The sequence below is a fragment of the Bos indicus genome, chromosome 12, assembly GCF_029378745.1.
Source record: "Bos indicus isolate NIAB-ARS_2022 breed Sahiwal x Tharparkar chromosome 12, NIAB-ARS_B.indTharparkar_mat_pri_1.0, whole genome shotgun sequence".
Classification (NCBI taxonomy): domain Eukaryota; kingdom Metazoa; phylum Chordata; class Mammalia; order Artiodactyla; family Bovidae; genus Bos; species Bos indicus.
Window position 1 is genome coordinate 26203034 of NC_091771.1, and position 17319 is coordinate 26220352.

At 35.8% G+C, this 17319-nt stretch overlaps 1 protein-coding gene across 5 annotated transcripts in view; it reads right to left on the reverse strand.

Annotated features, from left to right (window-relative positions):
• Positions 1-17319, reverse strand: part of NBEA (neurobeachin) — a 674548-nt gene that overhangs the window by 578371 nt on the left and 78858 nt on the right. For all 5 annotated transcript variants that reach the window (XM_070800567.1, XM_070800569.1, XM_070800566.1 and 2 more), the window contains exon 2: positions 2449-2680. In XM_070800567.1, the coding sequence (XP_070656668.1) occupies positions 2449-2680 (232 nt within the window). The remainder of the gene's footprint in view (positions 1-2448; positions 2681-17319) is intronic.

Below are 17319 nucleotides of genomic sequence, written 5' to 3' on the forward strand. Positions count from 1 at the left end.
ATTCAGATACTACACAAGTTATAATAAATACATATAAACATTATAAGAAGCTTATCATCAATTAATAGTTTAGGTTAGGATAAACTGAAATAATTAGTTATTGATATATACATTATTTAATATCACAGATTAATAGCTGAACTTTGAGATTTTAAAAATATTTATTATGTATGTATTTCAAAATAGAAATGTAATATGGTTAAGTCATCAATAAACTGACTTACTCATAACACCATTGTAAATAAGCAATCTCTATGATAAAACTGTGACTGTGGATATGCCATTTTAAAGAGACATTTTTAATGAAAGATCATTCATTATTCAAATAATAAAAATGTTCAAAGTTACTACATATTAGCCAGGTGATCTATTTCTAAGAAAAAATTCTAGATAAAAACCAAGCACCTTAAAACCTCAAGTTAATATTAAGCATTTTAAAGCAACTAGCTGAAATGGCAAAATCTTCATCGAAGATTTCTTTCAGGTATGTCTACACATACTACAGTAAAAGAATTGTATTTCCAAACCTTTATCTCATCTCCTATATACGTCACAAAAAAAGATCTACTAAATTTGCATTTAATTACATAATTATTAAAATTTCTTATTTATTATACAGGTAACATAAGCACCTCAAGTATTAATTTCACTATAACAATTCTTCTTTTCTCATACAAAATTTTTAAAGAAGAAAAAATACTATGAAAATATACTATCAATTTACAACAGATGTTTAAACACCTTCTAGTGATACCTTCAACATTATTACATGAAAAGAATCTTGTTTAATGTAGCATGTTACAAAATACTCAGAATGAAAACTTAGTAGAGTTTTGGTGGTTACTGGGGCTTCATTAGTATGTTATCTAGATTCTAATTTCTCTACTGAAAAGTAAGGTAGAGGAAATTTTTCTAACACTTTTTTAATGTTTAAATAACAAAAAGTGAAAAATTTGTGTTATCCATACTATTAATGAGAATAAGGGATAAGGGAACTAAGAGGCTTTATATAACAGAAAATGTGAAGATATGAGCTTCTTGGTAATATCAAGCTTACTATCACCTTACTTCAGTACTCATGAATTATGTACTCATGAAGTACGTTCGTAATTGTGGCTCACTCTCTAAAATGTACTCTATAAAGTGCACTTTATTTACAAAAAAGAAAGAAAGAAAAGGGAAAAAATTTTAAGGGTTTAAGCTCAGATATGAGGATTTAAAGATCAAATGATGTTCTATACAACATGTGTACACGAAATTTATACAAATAAATTCATGCTAATGCTAAAATTTAGCGAAATGGTACCATATCTCCATCAAAAATACCTTTTAATTTTGATTCTTATTTTTCAAGTTAACCATCAGTAACCAAGACAGAGAATGCTAAATTATTCTAAATAGAGATACATGCCACCTTGAAAGCAATTACAAATGATTTTAACATATTCTATAAGAAAAACAAAATTGTGAAATATTGTTTAAATTTTAAAAAGCATTGATCTTTGTTCTTCATTCCTTCTTTCCTGTTTAATATTTTGTTCTACTGATATTAATACTAATTATGCATAAAGCAACACATTATAGAGGATTTTCTGGTGTTTGAATTATTTTTAAGGATCAGATATGATCAGATATTGTGAGGAATTATACTAGCACTTTTAGAATTATGAAACCTTTTCATGTCAGAAGAAAGTTAGGCTAAAGACTCATGGCTTAAGAGAATCATCACAAACTCCTTATTTTCTGGGAATAGCTGGTGCTCTGGTACCATCTTTCAAAATATTTTTACTTAAGTGCATTTAACCACAGGGAAATGGATTTGCAGGTGAGTAAAGGACTGATGATGAAGAATTACACATATCAAAATTATTATTTCAAATAACACATAACAACACAAAATTATTAAAACTTTTATCTTGAAATTTCACTCAAATTGTCTAATCCACAATGTCTGCATTTAAGACAAAAGTTCTTCCAGAAAATATCAGAGTAAGATTGACACTTTCAAAAATCACAACATGCTTGTCCTAAGGCTTTTAGCATTTCCTGTTCCATAAATGTCAGACTGAAGAAGATGGAATTCAGAGAATTTTTAATAAAGTACTAATTTTATAGAAATGTAATATGTATTGTAGTATTTTAATTATGTAAAAGTTTAAGTTCTACATCGAAAGGTACTGTTCCTTTTTCTGATAGATCTCAGAGCACTTATTCCACATTACTCAGATTTTCTAAAACCTGGAAAACCAAAATAGTAATTATATCTGTCTAATAACAGAAATCATCTTTCATTCTTCAGGTTTTCTCTTAATATAAAAGGCACATTTCCAATACATCTTGACTTATCTATTTTAAAACAAAGTAGCTTCAACAAACGTATATTAAACTAGAGAATAAAAGAAGTATATGAACATTTAAATTATACTTTCCTATCAGATAATCCCATACCTGCTATCATGTCATCTACAGCACTCATTTTCAGCAATACTTGCTCAATGAGCCCAACTTCTGTACTAGTCTGTAAATTCCGAACACTTTTTCGTAGGATGGCTGTAAACATGCTCCATATTTCTGCTTGACATGTGACATCACAGTGTTCCAAAAGCTCTGTCATGCACGTTATGCTCTCAGCATCTTGGATAATAAAGTTCATCTCCAAGTCAAATTCTCCACCAACCAGCTGAAAAGAAACAGAAAAAAATTACTAATGATAATATGAGAGGTTATATATACAACAAAACAAATATTTAGCTAGCAAAAACATATTAGGAGTCTAAAAAATTTCAAGTTTTCTAGTCAAAAACTAATTTTGATTAAAAAAATGTCACTACAGATAAGTGAAAGGTACTGTAAGAAATAAAACTATCTAAGAGATTTTTTTTTCTCTTTCAAATGGGAAAAGGCAATTTCAAATCTAGAAGAATAGAGCAAAGTAGAACAAATGACTAAGAGGTAAGTTCCGGGACAAATCTTCTTAAAAAAGGCACTGAGTCTGAAAAGGGATAAATCCTAGAAGATGCAGATCACTAAAGATGAATGTCAAGGCATGGAAACTCATTTTCTTTTATATTACTAGACTGACAAAAAAGATGTAACAAAAAAAGAATAACTGGGTCTAATCTCCATGTATAGAATATGAAGAAATGAGAAACTATATTAGCAAACTTATAATAAATGTTGAAAAAATTAATGGTAAAATTGTTTAAAAGAGAAATACCTAATATCCAGTGGTACTTAAAAAACAAAAAAAACATGTAAACTGGGAAAGGTGGCAACATATTTGACTTGTGACATTATGCTAAGTGAGTCATAAGTACTGCTGTCCCTCCTAAATGCTCCTTTAAGTACCGTGACAGACAAATACACATGGAATAAAAGATATGATGATCCTCTTAATTCTATACTGGTCAAATCACACATGAATAAGTTTATACAGTAATCAGTACCACTTTTAAGAAAAATATTAACAACTTGGATATCTTTTGGATCTAGAGAATAGGAAATTTAGGCAGAAGCTAACAGGCATATACAAAATATGTGACAAATTTGAAGTCATTTATTTCCTCATTCAATAGATATTTTATTTATTAAAGACTAGAACTTCCTGTTCTAAGAAATAGAAATATATCTGTGGACACAAAAATCCCATGCACTAACAGTGCTAAGTTCTAGAAATAAAAATGTATATTTACATATATTCTATTTTATTCCAAAAAAGGTTGAGGTTGGCTTACAAATTATATAAAGTATAAAAGAAGACAAACAGTGAGTAGCTGAGAAAGAGGAAATAAAGGAAGATAAGATTAGGGACTAGAGATTAGACTCAAGAAGTGGAATTAATTTTCCATCCATTAAAGGTGTTCATTAATACAGATGGATGAGCACATAATATAATATAGATGGGAAGATAATTGCAATAATAACAACACTACTTAACCTTATTTAACTTATATGAAGAGTACATGATGAGAAATGCTGGACTGGATGAAGCAAAAGCTGGAATCAAGATTGACAGGAGAAATATCAATAACCTCAGATATGCCAATGACATCACCCTTATGCCAGAAAGCAAACAACTAAAGAGCCTCTTGATGAAAGTGAAAGAGGAGAATGAAAAGCTGGCTTAAAACTCAACATTCAAAAAATGAAGATCATGGCATCCAGTCCCATCACTTCATGGCAAACAGATGGGGAAACAATGGAAATAGTGACAGACTTTATTTTCTTGGGCTTCAAAATCACTGTAGATGGTGACTGCAGCCATGAAATTAAAAGATGCTTGCTCCTTGGAAGAAAAGCTATGACCAACATAGACAGCATATTAAAAAGCAGAGACATTACTTTGCCAAAAACGGTCCACTGAGTCGTGTACTGTATGGATGGGAGAGTTGGACCATAAAGAAAGCTGAGCACCAAAGAATTGATGCTTTTGAACTGTGGTGTTGGAGAAGACTCTTGAGAGCCCCTGGACTGCAAGGAGATCCAACCAGTCCATCCTAAAGGAAATCAGTCCTGAATATTCAGTGGAAGGACTGATGAAGAAGCTGATTGGCCACCTGATGTAAAGAATTGACTCACTGGAAAAGACCCTCATGCTGGGAAAGATTGAAGGCAGGAGAAGGTGACGACAGAGGATGAGATGGTTAGATGGCATCACCGACTCAATGGACATGAATTTGAGTAAGCTCTGGGTGATGGACAGGGAAGGCTGGCATGCTGTACTTCAGGGGGTCGCAAAAAGTTGGACACAACTGAGCGACTGAACTGAACTGAACTTCATATGTCATTTAGAACTTTTCTAAGTGCTTGACAAAGAACTCGATTATTATCTTCATTTTACAGGTAAGGAATCACAGGTACAGAAAGTTCAAGCAACATGAAAAAATTTCACAAAACTAGTAGATAGAGAACCCAGGACCAAAATCCACTAAGTCTTTCTTTACAAAACTTCAAAAAAGCAATAAAATCTCATTTAAGAACATTTTAAAAGTCTTCTAAAATTTAAGAGTTTAAAAACAAAGTATTCTCAAATTGTGAAATATTATATGCTGCATATATTATTTTCTTTGTAACAGCTCCAAAATTCAATTTTATAAGAGACTATAACCTTATGCTGACCTTTTACTGAACTAAATATTTTGTCTGGTTAAACCTTGGTTTTACTTCTACATGGCAAACAATTTCAACTCCTCCTCCTATTTCTGGTTTATTAACAAAAATAGCTATGAGGAAGGTTAAGAGGTTGGCTCTGAATTCAGACTTCCTGTTTGCTGACTTTTGCTGTACCACTCACTTGCTATGTGACCTTTAATGATGCTACATCTCTAAGCCTCAGTCAATTCATCTACAATATGGGAATAAAAGTTCCTAGCTAATAGCCTGTTGTGAAGATTAAATAAATAAAGTAGCTGGGTTATAAGCACTTAGTAACAAAGTCAGGAGCATTCAATCAAGGAGTTAAAATTAGATATTACTTACTCTCTAACCCCAACTTTGAGGTAAAAAAAGTAGTCATCTGACCACATACATCTAAAGTACAAAGAAACAGCCAGTGTAACCTTTATGTTTCTGGTAAATGATAAATTATTATGGACTGTGTACTCCCTTAGATATTACTTGTCAATCTAGCAAAACAAACTCCAGCAACATTTTAACTATGCCATCTTCAAACCAAGAACTGCTTATTTATTCATATTTATATATCCAACTGACTTGTGTCACTACTGTCAACTTGTAGACCTATGATCAGTAACTCAGAAGAGGTTCTCAAGAAGCAAACCATACAGAGAAAAAAAGTAGGTTGAAAAAGAATGACGTGGACAACTTACTGACTGAACTAAAAAAAGTAGATTCCAAAGTTTAATTCTGTGAGCCTCAGAATAAACGTACGTAAAATTAGCATACACTACAATGGAAGAACACTGACAAATTCTTCAGACTGATCTCCTTAATTAGTTGTAAATGCTTATATAGAATCTAGTATAATCAAGAAACATTATCAAATGTATAAGTAGCAGAAATGGGCTCAGTAGTAAAAAAAAAAAAAAAAACAACTCTGTTTTTAAAGGAATGAACAATTATAATGTTTAATTCTAACAATCAGGCTATTATGTGAAGCCTAAGTTTCCATCTTTCACAATTAAAAAAAAAATGCCCCTTTCTACACATCACTTAATTACACACACAAAAAAAAGTTACAGCTCCTTGATTTCACTGCCAGAAACTGTAACAATATTTACTATATGCGTTATAACAGAATGGACGTATGTTTTCAGATGGTCTTTCTAACCCTATTAATTTTTAACACATTAGTGTTAACACATTAGTATTAAGGAGGCTAACTGCTTATAACTATAATTCCACCATTAGGGAGATATTATAGTTCAGTATTTATCAAAGAATACATACAATAAAAAGTAGAAACAATCAGTCTTCATTATTTAAACAATTCTTTAACAACACTATGAGGAAAAGACATAGTTGCCTTCAGAGAAGGAAACTGAAGATAAATGAGGGTAAGCAATATAAACAAAGTCACACATGAGTTAGGTGGCAGATCCAAACTTCTAATCTAGACTAAAAAATGTAATGAAATGCCTTGTTATGAAGTCAAGGGTATAAACTTAAAAAATAAATCTGGGACATGTCATAGTAGCTCTATAAAAAAATCAGTGCCTTAAAACCTCAGATTTGCAGATGACACCACCCTTATGGCAGAAAGTGAGAGGAACTAAAAAGCCTCTTGATGAAAGTGAAAGAGGAGAGTGAAAAAGCTGGCTTAAAACTCAACATTCAGAAAACGAAGATCATGGCATCTGGTCCCATCACTTCATGGGAAATAGATGGGGAAACAGTGGAAACAGTGTCAGACTTTATTTTTCTGGGCTCCAAAATCACTGCAGATGGTGACTGCAGCCATGAAATTAAAAGACATTTACTCCTTGGAAGAAAAGTTATGACCAACCTAGATAGCATATTCAAAAGCAGAGACGTTACTTTGCCAACAAAGATCCGTCTAGTCAAGACTAGGGTTTTTCCAGTGGTCATGTATGGATGTGAGTTGGACTGTGAAGAAGGCTGAGCGCCGAAGAATTGATGCCTTTGAACTGTGGTGTTGGAGAAGACTTGAGAATCCCTTGGACTGCAAGGAGATCCAACCAGTCCATTCTGAAGGAGATCAGCCCTGGGATTTCTTTGGAAGGAATGATGCTAAAGCTGAAACTCCAGTCCTTTGGCCACCTCATGTGAAGAGTTGACTCATTGGAAAAGACTCTGATGCTGGGAGGGATTGGGGGCAGGAGGAGAAGAGGATGACAGAGGATGAGATGGCTGGATGACATCACTGACTCGATGGACGTGAGTCTGAGTGAACTCCAGGAGCTGGTGATGGACAGGGAGGCCTGGCGTGTTGTGATTCATGGGGTCGCAAAGAGTCGGACACGACTGAGCGACTGAACTGAAATGAACTGAACTGAAGAATGGTGTATGGGTAAAATGAAGAAAGACAAAATGATTTCTGTGGGTAAGAAATGAAACATTCAGAGATAGTAAATCACAGTAAAGAAAACTGAAGGCCCAATTACATGAAAATTGGCAATAAAAAAATAAATAAGAAAATAAACAAAATATTCTTTTTTAGTTAACTAAATTGTGTTTACATTAAAGCATAAAAATTATTGTATAAAAATTTAGAATATAAAATCATGACATGGAAATGTACTATCTTCTAAAAGTTCTATGGTTTATAATAACTAGCAATTCAAGTATCTTTTATTTTTTGAGTCTTAAATTTTATCTTTATTTTGAAAGATTATTAGTTAGGATTGTAAGAATAATTCAGTTTATGTTAATTAGATCAAACTGGATAATCATTAACCTGTTGGATTTCTTTGCAACTCTGTGGATAAACTCTAAGCTAGATAACATTGCTTCAGTTCAGTCGCTCAGTCGTGTCCGACTCTTAGCAACCCCATGGACTGCAGCCTACCAGGCTCCTCCGTCCATGGGATTTTCCAGGCAAGAGTATGGAGTGGGGTACCATTGCCTTCTCCTCCCAGTCCCTAGCTACTATCATTAAGAACATTTCTGTAACGCCATTTCTCATTTCATGTAAAACTCTTTTTAAAACAAATATTTATTTATTTGGCTTGTATCCAGTCTTAGTTGTAGCGCGTGCGTGCTCCAGTTGTGGCAGGAGGGCTTAGCTGCCCCACTGCATGTGGTATCTTAGTTCCCCAGTTGGGAATTGAAAGAAACCATGTCCCCTGCATTACAAGGCACATTCTTAAACACCGGACCACCAGGGAATCCTTTAAAACTCTTTTTAATGTTATTGCCTATTCATGAGATAGGGCTCTCTCCCAACTTCTAATTTTAACTTGCATTAAGCCTCCAAATGACCAATCTAGACAGCATATTAAAAAGCAGAGACATTACTTTGCCAACAAAGGTCTGTCTAGTCAAAGCTATGGTTTTTCCAGTAGTCATGTACGGATGTGAGTGTTGGAGTCAATCCTAAAGGAAATCAGTCCTGAATATTCATTGGAAGGACTGATGTTAAAACTGAAATACTGAAACTCCAATACTTTGCCCACCTGATGCGAAGAACTGACTCCTTAGAAAAGACCCCGATGCTGGGAAAGATTGAAGGCAGGAGAAGGGGACAAAAGAGGATGAGACAGATGGTTGGATGGCATCACTGACTCGATGGACATGAGCTTGAGTAAGCTCTGGGAGTTGGTGATAGACAGGGAAGCCTGGTGTGCTGTGGTCCATGGGGTTGCAAAGAGTCGGACATGACTGAGTGACTGAACTGAACTGAAGCCTCCAAATATCAGTTTAAATAGCACTTAATGCAGAAAGTCCTCCTACTAACTACAAACAGAGCCTTTCCCTGAACTCTCATTACAACCTATCCAAATCACCACAATCATTTCAGTATATCCCAGATGTTTACAAATTTTTTTCTAACCCTCACTTTACAGTAAGCTTTGTAAGGGTAAGGACCGTTTCTTATCTATCAACCTTATCCGGATTACTGGCACACTGACAAACCTATGCAAATTATTCAATATTTAACATGGAATGAAAAGATGGCCGAATGAGAGGAAGAGGGAAGGAAGCAAGCTTGCAGGAGGACTTCACGAATTCATGGTCCATCATCAGGTTGTAAGCCAGACTTTCTACTACCATAATCCACTTTTCTCTTTCGGCAATGAATTGCTCTTAATGCTATATAACTTTTAATATTCCAGCAATGATCACAAAGCCAAAGAAAACATTTCCTCCTTCTTGTTTATATCCCTTGGTTGCCTTACTTTTTCTTCTTTTATCACTTAGAAAATATGTAAGGTTTCACAGGTAAAATTTAGAAGACATTATTGTCTAAGTAAGAGGCTAAGTATTCAGCACACAATTTTTAGTTATTAAAATCAGGCTTAAATATATTTTCACTTCCAGTTTCTATTTTCAAGTGAAATCAGTTACAACATCTTCCTTTGAAAAAGAATGTTGGAAATGATGTCACCAAAAAACAGCAGACTGGGCAGTTATGTCCTCCTAAAAAAAAGAGAGAGAGAGACAGAAAGAAACAAACACACTAATGATCTGGAAAAACTGGCACATTAACTTCTGAAAATTTCTGAAATAAAGTAAAAAATGTACAATAAACAAAGGAAGACTTGGTTAAAAAGAAGTTATCGTTTTGTGGTGAGAAGCACTATCCCACCTTCAATCTCCGCAGCCCAGACTTCAGTAGTTACAAGGACTCCAGCCTGCACCATGGTGAAGGCTGCTAGTTCCAAAGGGAGCACTAAGGACCTTATTCTCAAAGAACTGTGAGTCTAAACCTGACTGGCAGCTCCGTCAAGGATAGACCCAAAGAATTCCCTTTGCTTTACCCAACTCATAACGTCTCAAGAGTTAGGACACTTTTGCTAAGAGCATTTAAAGTCACACATATTACCTGCAGCAGTCTGGAGCAAGACAACACTTGACACAAGCAACAGACAGATATAGAAGCCTGGCAAGGAAGATATGGGGAAAGAAGGCAATTGTGGGTATACGGTGGATAATGGGTAATCCAGAAAGCCACATGTATGCCCAGGGCACGTCACACATTCAGAAAAGGCTTACAAAGACTTTAAGATTTCATTTGTAGCTGACCTTTAGGTTCTACAATAGTAGAAGTAAAAGCTATGGCAGAAATATAAACAGCCTAAGTATTGAAGAAATCTCCAGCACAGAAAAAGGAAGATAATTATCTTTTTCTTAATAGCGCTAACAACCCACAATATTAACTACAAACAAAAGAGAGTAAGGAAAAGAATTCAATTTTCAGTTTCCACTTAACAATATTCAAAACGTCCAATTTTCAAAAAAAAATTATGAGACACACAAAGTGACAGGAAAGAATGGCCTATCAAAAGAAAAAAAATAATTTTCTCTTCAATATCTGATAACTACTTTTATCTTATCTCCATCCTCTATTCTGTCTTTCAGCTTACATTTTGTTTTCTATTAGTATACAGATGTCTTCTACTCTTAGCCAATCAAATTACTTTTAGAAAGTATAAAGCTCTTGAATTAATATTTTCTAAAGAATTGATCTTCAGTATAAAGCTATGCTCAGTTGCTTCAGTCACGTTTGACTCTTTGTGACCCCATGGTCTGTAGCCCACCAGGCTCCTTCTGTTCATGAGATTTCCCAGTCAAGAACACTAGAGTGGGCTGCCATTTATTTACTCCTGCAAGGGATCTTTCCAACCCAGGGACTGAACCTGCATCTCCTGCATTGGCAGGTGAATTATTTACCACTGAGCTACCTGGGAAACCCCATACATGTATATAATTTTACAAAGAAAGAAAAAAGTGAGAAACAAGATAATGAAGAACCACCATTTTGTGAACATGTTATGTCTTGAGTAATTAAAGCATATAGCCTCATTTATTCTCATAACTCTAAGATGAGAACCTCAAACAAGGCAACTGAGGTGAGCATAAGTTAAGTAAGCTTCCCAAGGTCCCTAAGCCAGTGTCAGCATCAGAATTCTCTTTTCAATATCATAAAAAATTAAGAAGTATATCATTACCAGACAGATCATCCACAAGACATAAATATGTATTTCCACCAGTCATCTACCCTTCCAGATATGGTGCTACACATTAACATGTATAATAAATGACTTTCAGCAAAATGTTCAGTAAATAACAGAAAAGCACTTTATAATTTGGACGTGAACACAATAAAAATTAATGATCCTATACCCAAAAAACCAAGGCAAGAAAAATAGAAAAAAAATTGTTTTTTCCTGTTTCTTTCCCACCAGGCCTCTCTACAAGTAATTTATATTGACGATCTTTCTGTGGTATAGAAATAACTATACCCAAGAGTACAACAATTGCTGCTACAAATACCATCCATAAAAACTCTAGGGAAGGGAGGAAAAAAACAAAGGGAATGACTATCACACAGTAAGTGCCTTCTATAAAGTATGTATTAAACAACATGCACTTTATTAAAAGCAGTACAACCATTTTTTTATAATTGTTTTGTCAGACTACACAAGCAAAGATGATAAATACATTGAGCTAGCAAGGAGCCAGTTGATGTTTGAAGGAAAACTAAATCTGTTAAATGCCAAACTACAATATGCCTTTAAATTCTAATTCTCAGGCAAACACTGAAAACATTAATGTATTTCATAAATAAAAAACAAAGTAAAGACTTCTGCAGACAAATAAAAGCTGAGAGAGTCTGCTGCCCACAGACTTTTACTATAAAAAAAATGTTAAGGTAAGTTCTTTCAACAGAAGGAAAACAATATCAGATGGAAATCTGAAATGTCACAAAAAAACCAGAGAGAGGCAGAATTGTTAAGATTGTTGTTAAATACAAAAGACATTCTTTTTTCTCATTTTGAAAACTCTTTAAAAGAAAACTATCTAAAGCAAAAAATAATAATACATTAAGGAATTTGTAACCCATGAAAGTAAAACCAATGACAGAAAGATTACAAATGACAAGAAAGGAGAAATGTACGTACACTTTTAGAAGATATTCATACCCTATACTTGAGGTAGTATATTATTTGAAGGTACAGAGTGATAAGTTAAGAATGCATATTGTAAACTCTAGAGAAAACACTAAATGTGAAAAGAAAATAAATACTAGAACCTTAACAGCCACCCCCTTAAATAAGACATGGATTTTTTTTTCCCCCAATAAATACTACAGTACTACAAGATCCTCTCAATTGGTTGAATCCTTGAAAGCAGGCAACCTGGATACAGAGGGCCAACTATGTGACTTGAGCATCCTCAAATTTTGGTATCCAGAATCAATCCCTCATTGTCAATCAACTTAATTTAATTGTTGGGCTTCCCTGCTGGTTCAGATGGAAAAGAGTTCACCTTCAATGTGGGAGACCTGGGTTCAATCCCTGGGTTGGGAAGATCCGCTGGAGGAGAGCATGGCAACCCACTCCAGTATTCTTGCCTGGAGAATCCCATGGACAGAGGAGCACGGTGGGCTATAGTCCATGGGGTCTCAAAGAGTCAGACACAACTGAGTGACTAAGCACAATCTAACTGTTGCTAAGTCACTTCAGTCGTGTCCGACTCCGTGTGACCCCATAGACGGCAGCCCACCAGGCTCCCCCATCCCTGGGATTCTCCAGGCAAGAACACTGGAGTGGGTTGCCATTTCCTTCTCCAATGCATGAAAGTGAAAAGTGGAAAGTGAAGTCGCTCAGTTGTGTCCGACCTTCAGCGACCCCATGGACTGCAGCCTACCAGGCTCCTCCGTCCATGGGATTTTCCAGGCAAGAGTACTGGAGTGGGATGCCATTGCCTTCTCTGATCTAACTGTTACAGAGGCAAATAAATCACTCTATCAAGCAACATATTTCAAATACACATCAAATATTCACCAGAATGAGAATATCCTGGGCTATAAATGAATTCTCAATAAAGTTTAAAATTTAGAACACAGCGGAATTAAGTAAAAAATCAATAAAAATACATAACAGGAAAAAATTAACAAAATATCTGGAACATTATTCTAAGTAAACTGTGGGTCAAAGAAGGAGTCACAAGGAAAACTACTTTTTATCTCTATGAATAGGAAAACATAACACATCAACATTTATGGGATACAGTAAAAGAGTGCTTTAGAGAAATATGTAGCATTAAATGTTTATGTTACCAAGGGGGAAGGGGAAATTGTATTTGAACCCACATCTGTGTGTTCAATGATGTCTGACTCTTTGCAACCCCGTGGACTGTAGCCCGCCAGGCTCCTCTCTCCATGGGGTTCTCCAGGCAAGAACACTGGAAGTGTGTTGCCGTGCCCTCCTCCAGGTAATCTTCCCAACCCAGGGATCAAACCCAGGTCACCCACACTGCAGGCAGATTTTTTACTGTTGGTGTGAGATTTCAAATTAATCACTTCTGCTTCTACCTTAAGCAATTAGAAAAACACAATTGAAAAAGACACATTCACCCCCAATGTTCATTGCAGTACTATTTACAATAACTAGAACATGAGAACAACCTAGATGTCCACCAACAGATGATTAAAGAAGCTGTGGAATATATATATAATGGACTACTACTCAGCCATAAAAAGGAACACATTGAGTCAATTCTATTGAGGTGGATGAACCTTGAGCCTATTATACAGAGTGAAGTAAGTTAGAAAGAGAAATATAAATATTGCATATGGACACATACATATGAAATATAAAAAGATGGTACTGATGAATTTAATTTCAGAGCAGCAATGGAAAAACAGACATAGAGAAAAGACCTATGGACACGGGGGTAGGGGAGGAGGGAGAGGGTGAGGTGTATGGAGAGAGTAACATGGAAATTTACATTTCACAGATGAATTCTATCAATTACTTAGAATGACCATCATTTTTGCACAATAGTTTCCTCAAATTTTAAAATGAAGGAACAATTCCAAACTCATTTTGTGGGCCAACAATATCATGATAATAAAAACAGAAAACTATGTCAGGAAGAACAACAAAAAACTATAGCGTAATAACCCTTATGAACATAGACACAGAAAAAATCTTAACAAAACACAGCAAGTCAAATCCAGCAGCACGTTAAAAAAAATAAAATAAAATAAATTATGTCTTCATACATTTTATCCCAGGAAAGGAAGTAGGTTTTACCAATGAAAAAATGAAACACTGTAATTCAATAGATTCACAGATAAAGAACAAAAGTCCCATTATCATTATAGGAAATCATTTGAGAACATACAAAACTATTCATTAAATAAACTTTTAGCAGTAGGGGTATAAAGGAACTTAAACTGATAAAAGGCATCTATGACACATCTACAGTAAACATCATACTTAATGGTGAATGAATATGCACTTTTTAAGAATAAGGCAAGATTTCCTCTCCAAACACTTCTATTCAGCATTATACTGGATGCTTAAGCTAATGTAAAATGATAAGAAAAATAGATATATAAAAGGCATATAAATTGTAAAAGAAAAAATACATATACAAATCTTGTACCGGTCTCCATGGAAAATCCTAAGGAATCTATTCCAAAACTTACAAATTAATAAAAATTTTACTAAATTCTCAAGATTTAAAATCAATATACAAAAAACCTTTACATTTTTTATACAGGCAGAGAACAATTAGAACAATAAATTCGAAAGGAAGATCACTTGAAAAAGCATAAAGCAGGGGCTTCCCTTGTGGTCTAGTGGCTAAGAATCTGCCTTGCAATGCAAGGGACACTGGTTCGACCTCTGGTCTAGGAGGATACTACATGCTTTGGAGCAACCAACTCTAAGCACCACAAAGACTGAAGCCTGTGCACCAATGGTCTGTGCTCCACAACAAGAGAAGCCACAGCAATGAGAAGACCAAACATCACAAATAGAGAGCAGGCCTTGCTTGCCTCAAATAGAGAAATGAAGACCCAGAATGGCCGAAAATATATAATTCAGTTCAGTTCAGTTCAGTTCAATCGCTCAGTCATGTCTGACTCTTTGTGATCCCATGGACTGCAGAACGTAAAGTTTCCCTAACCATCACCAACTCCCAGAGCTTACTCAAAACTCATATCGATCTAGTCCATCCAACCATCTTAAGCTCTGTCATCCCATCCCCTTCTCCTCTCGCCTTGAATCTTTCCCAGCATCAGGGTCTTTACTAAGGAGTCAGTTCATTGCATCTGGTGGCCAAAGTATTGGAGTTTCAGCCTCAGCATCAGTCCTTCCAATGAATATTCAGGACTGATTTCCTTTAGGATGGACTGCTTGGATCTCCTTGTAGTCCAAGGGACTCTCAAGAGTCTTCTCCAACACCAAAATTCAAAAGCATCAATTCTTTGGCACTCGGCTTTCTTTATACTCCAACTCTCACATCCATACCTGACTACTGGAAAAAACATAGCCTTGACTAGACAGACCTTTGTTGGCAAAGTAATGTCTCTGCTTTTTAATATGCTGTCTAGGTTGATTATAACTTTTCTTACAAAGATCAAGCATCTTTTAATTTCATGGCTGCAGTCACCATCTGCAATGATTTTGAAGCCCCAGAAAAGAGTCTTGAGCTCTTTCCATTGTCTCCCCATCTATTTGCCATGAAGTGATGGGACCAGATGCCATGATCTTAGTTTTCTAAATGTTGATTTTTAAGCCAACATTTTCACTCTCCTCTTTCACTTTCATTAAGAGGCTCTTTAGTTCCTCGCTTTCTGCCATAAGGGTGGTGTCATCTGCACATCTGAGCTGACTGATATTTCTCCCGGTAGTCGATTCCAATGTGTGTTTCATCCAGTAGAGCATTTTTCATGATGTACTCTGCATAGATGTTAAATAAGCAGCGTGACAATATACAGCCTTGACATACGCCTTTCCCATTTTGGAACCAGTCTGTTGTTCCATGTCCAGTTCTAACTGTTGCTTCTTGACCAGCATACAGGTTTCTCAAGAGGCAGGTCAGGTGGTCTAGTATTCCCATCTCTTTAAGAACTATCCACAGTTTGTTGTGATCCACATAGTCAAAGGCTTTGACATAGTCAATAAACCAGAAGTCAATGATCCAACAAATGCTGGCAATTTGATCTCTGGTTCCTCTGCCTTTTCTAAATCCAGCTTGAACATCTGGAAGTTCTCAGTGGACATACTATTGAAGCCTGGCTTGGAGAATTTTGAGCATTACTTTACTAGTGTGTGAGATGAATACAATTGTGGGGTAGTTTGAACGTTCTTTGGCATTGCCTTTCTTTGGGATTGGAATGAAAACTGACCTTCTCAGTACTGTGGCCATTGCTGAGTTTTCCAAATTTTCTGGCATATTGAGTGCAGCACTTTCACTGCATCATCTTTTAGGATTTGATATAGCTCAACTGGAAATCCATCACCTTCATTAGCTTTGTTTGTAGTGATGCTTCCTAAGGCCCACTTGACTTCCCTTTCCAGGATGTCTGGCTCTAGATGAGTGATCACTCCAGCATGGTTATCTGGGTCATGAAGATCTTTTCTGTACAGTTCTTCTGTGTATTCTTGCCATCTCTGTATAATATCTCCTGCTTCTGTTAGGTCCTTACCATTTCTGTCCTTTACTGTACCCATCTTTGCATGAAATGTTCCCTTGGTATCCCTAATTGTTTTGAAGAGATCTCTAGTCTTTCCCATTCTATTGTTTCCCTCTATTTCTTTCCATTAATCACTGAGGAAAGCTTTCTTATCTCTCCTTCCAATTCTTTGGAACTCTCAATTCAAATGGGTACATAGATGGTGGAGTAAAAGGACCTACGCTCATCTTCTCCTGTGAGAACACCAAAATTAAAACTTTCTGCTGAACAACTGTCAATAAAAGAATGTAGGATCCCACCAAAAAAAAAGACATCCCACATCCAAGGGCAAAGGAGAAGCCCAGGAAGATGGTAGGAGGGAAGTCATGTTTAAAATCAAATCCCATACCCACCAGAGATGCTTGGAGGGCTCAAACAAAACCTTGTGCACACCAGGAGACCCCACAGACTGACAAGACCTGCCTTTGAGTGTCTGAGTGTCTCCTGCATAGGTATGGGTCAGTGGTGGTCTGCCACAGGAGCAGTGGTTTTGAGTGCAGCAGACCCAGGTATGGCATAGGCCCTTTTGGAGGAGGTCGCCATTAACCCCACCATAGAGCCACCAGAGTTTACACAGGACTGAGTAAACAGAATCTTGGAGGGCACAAAGAAAACCTTGTGCCTACCAGGACCCAGGAGAAATGAGCAGTGACCCCACAAGAGATTGACTCAGACTTGCCCAAGAGTGTCCAGGAGTGTGGGTT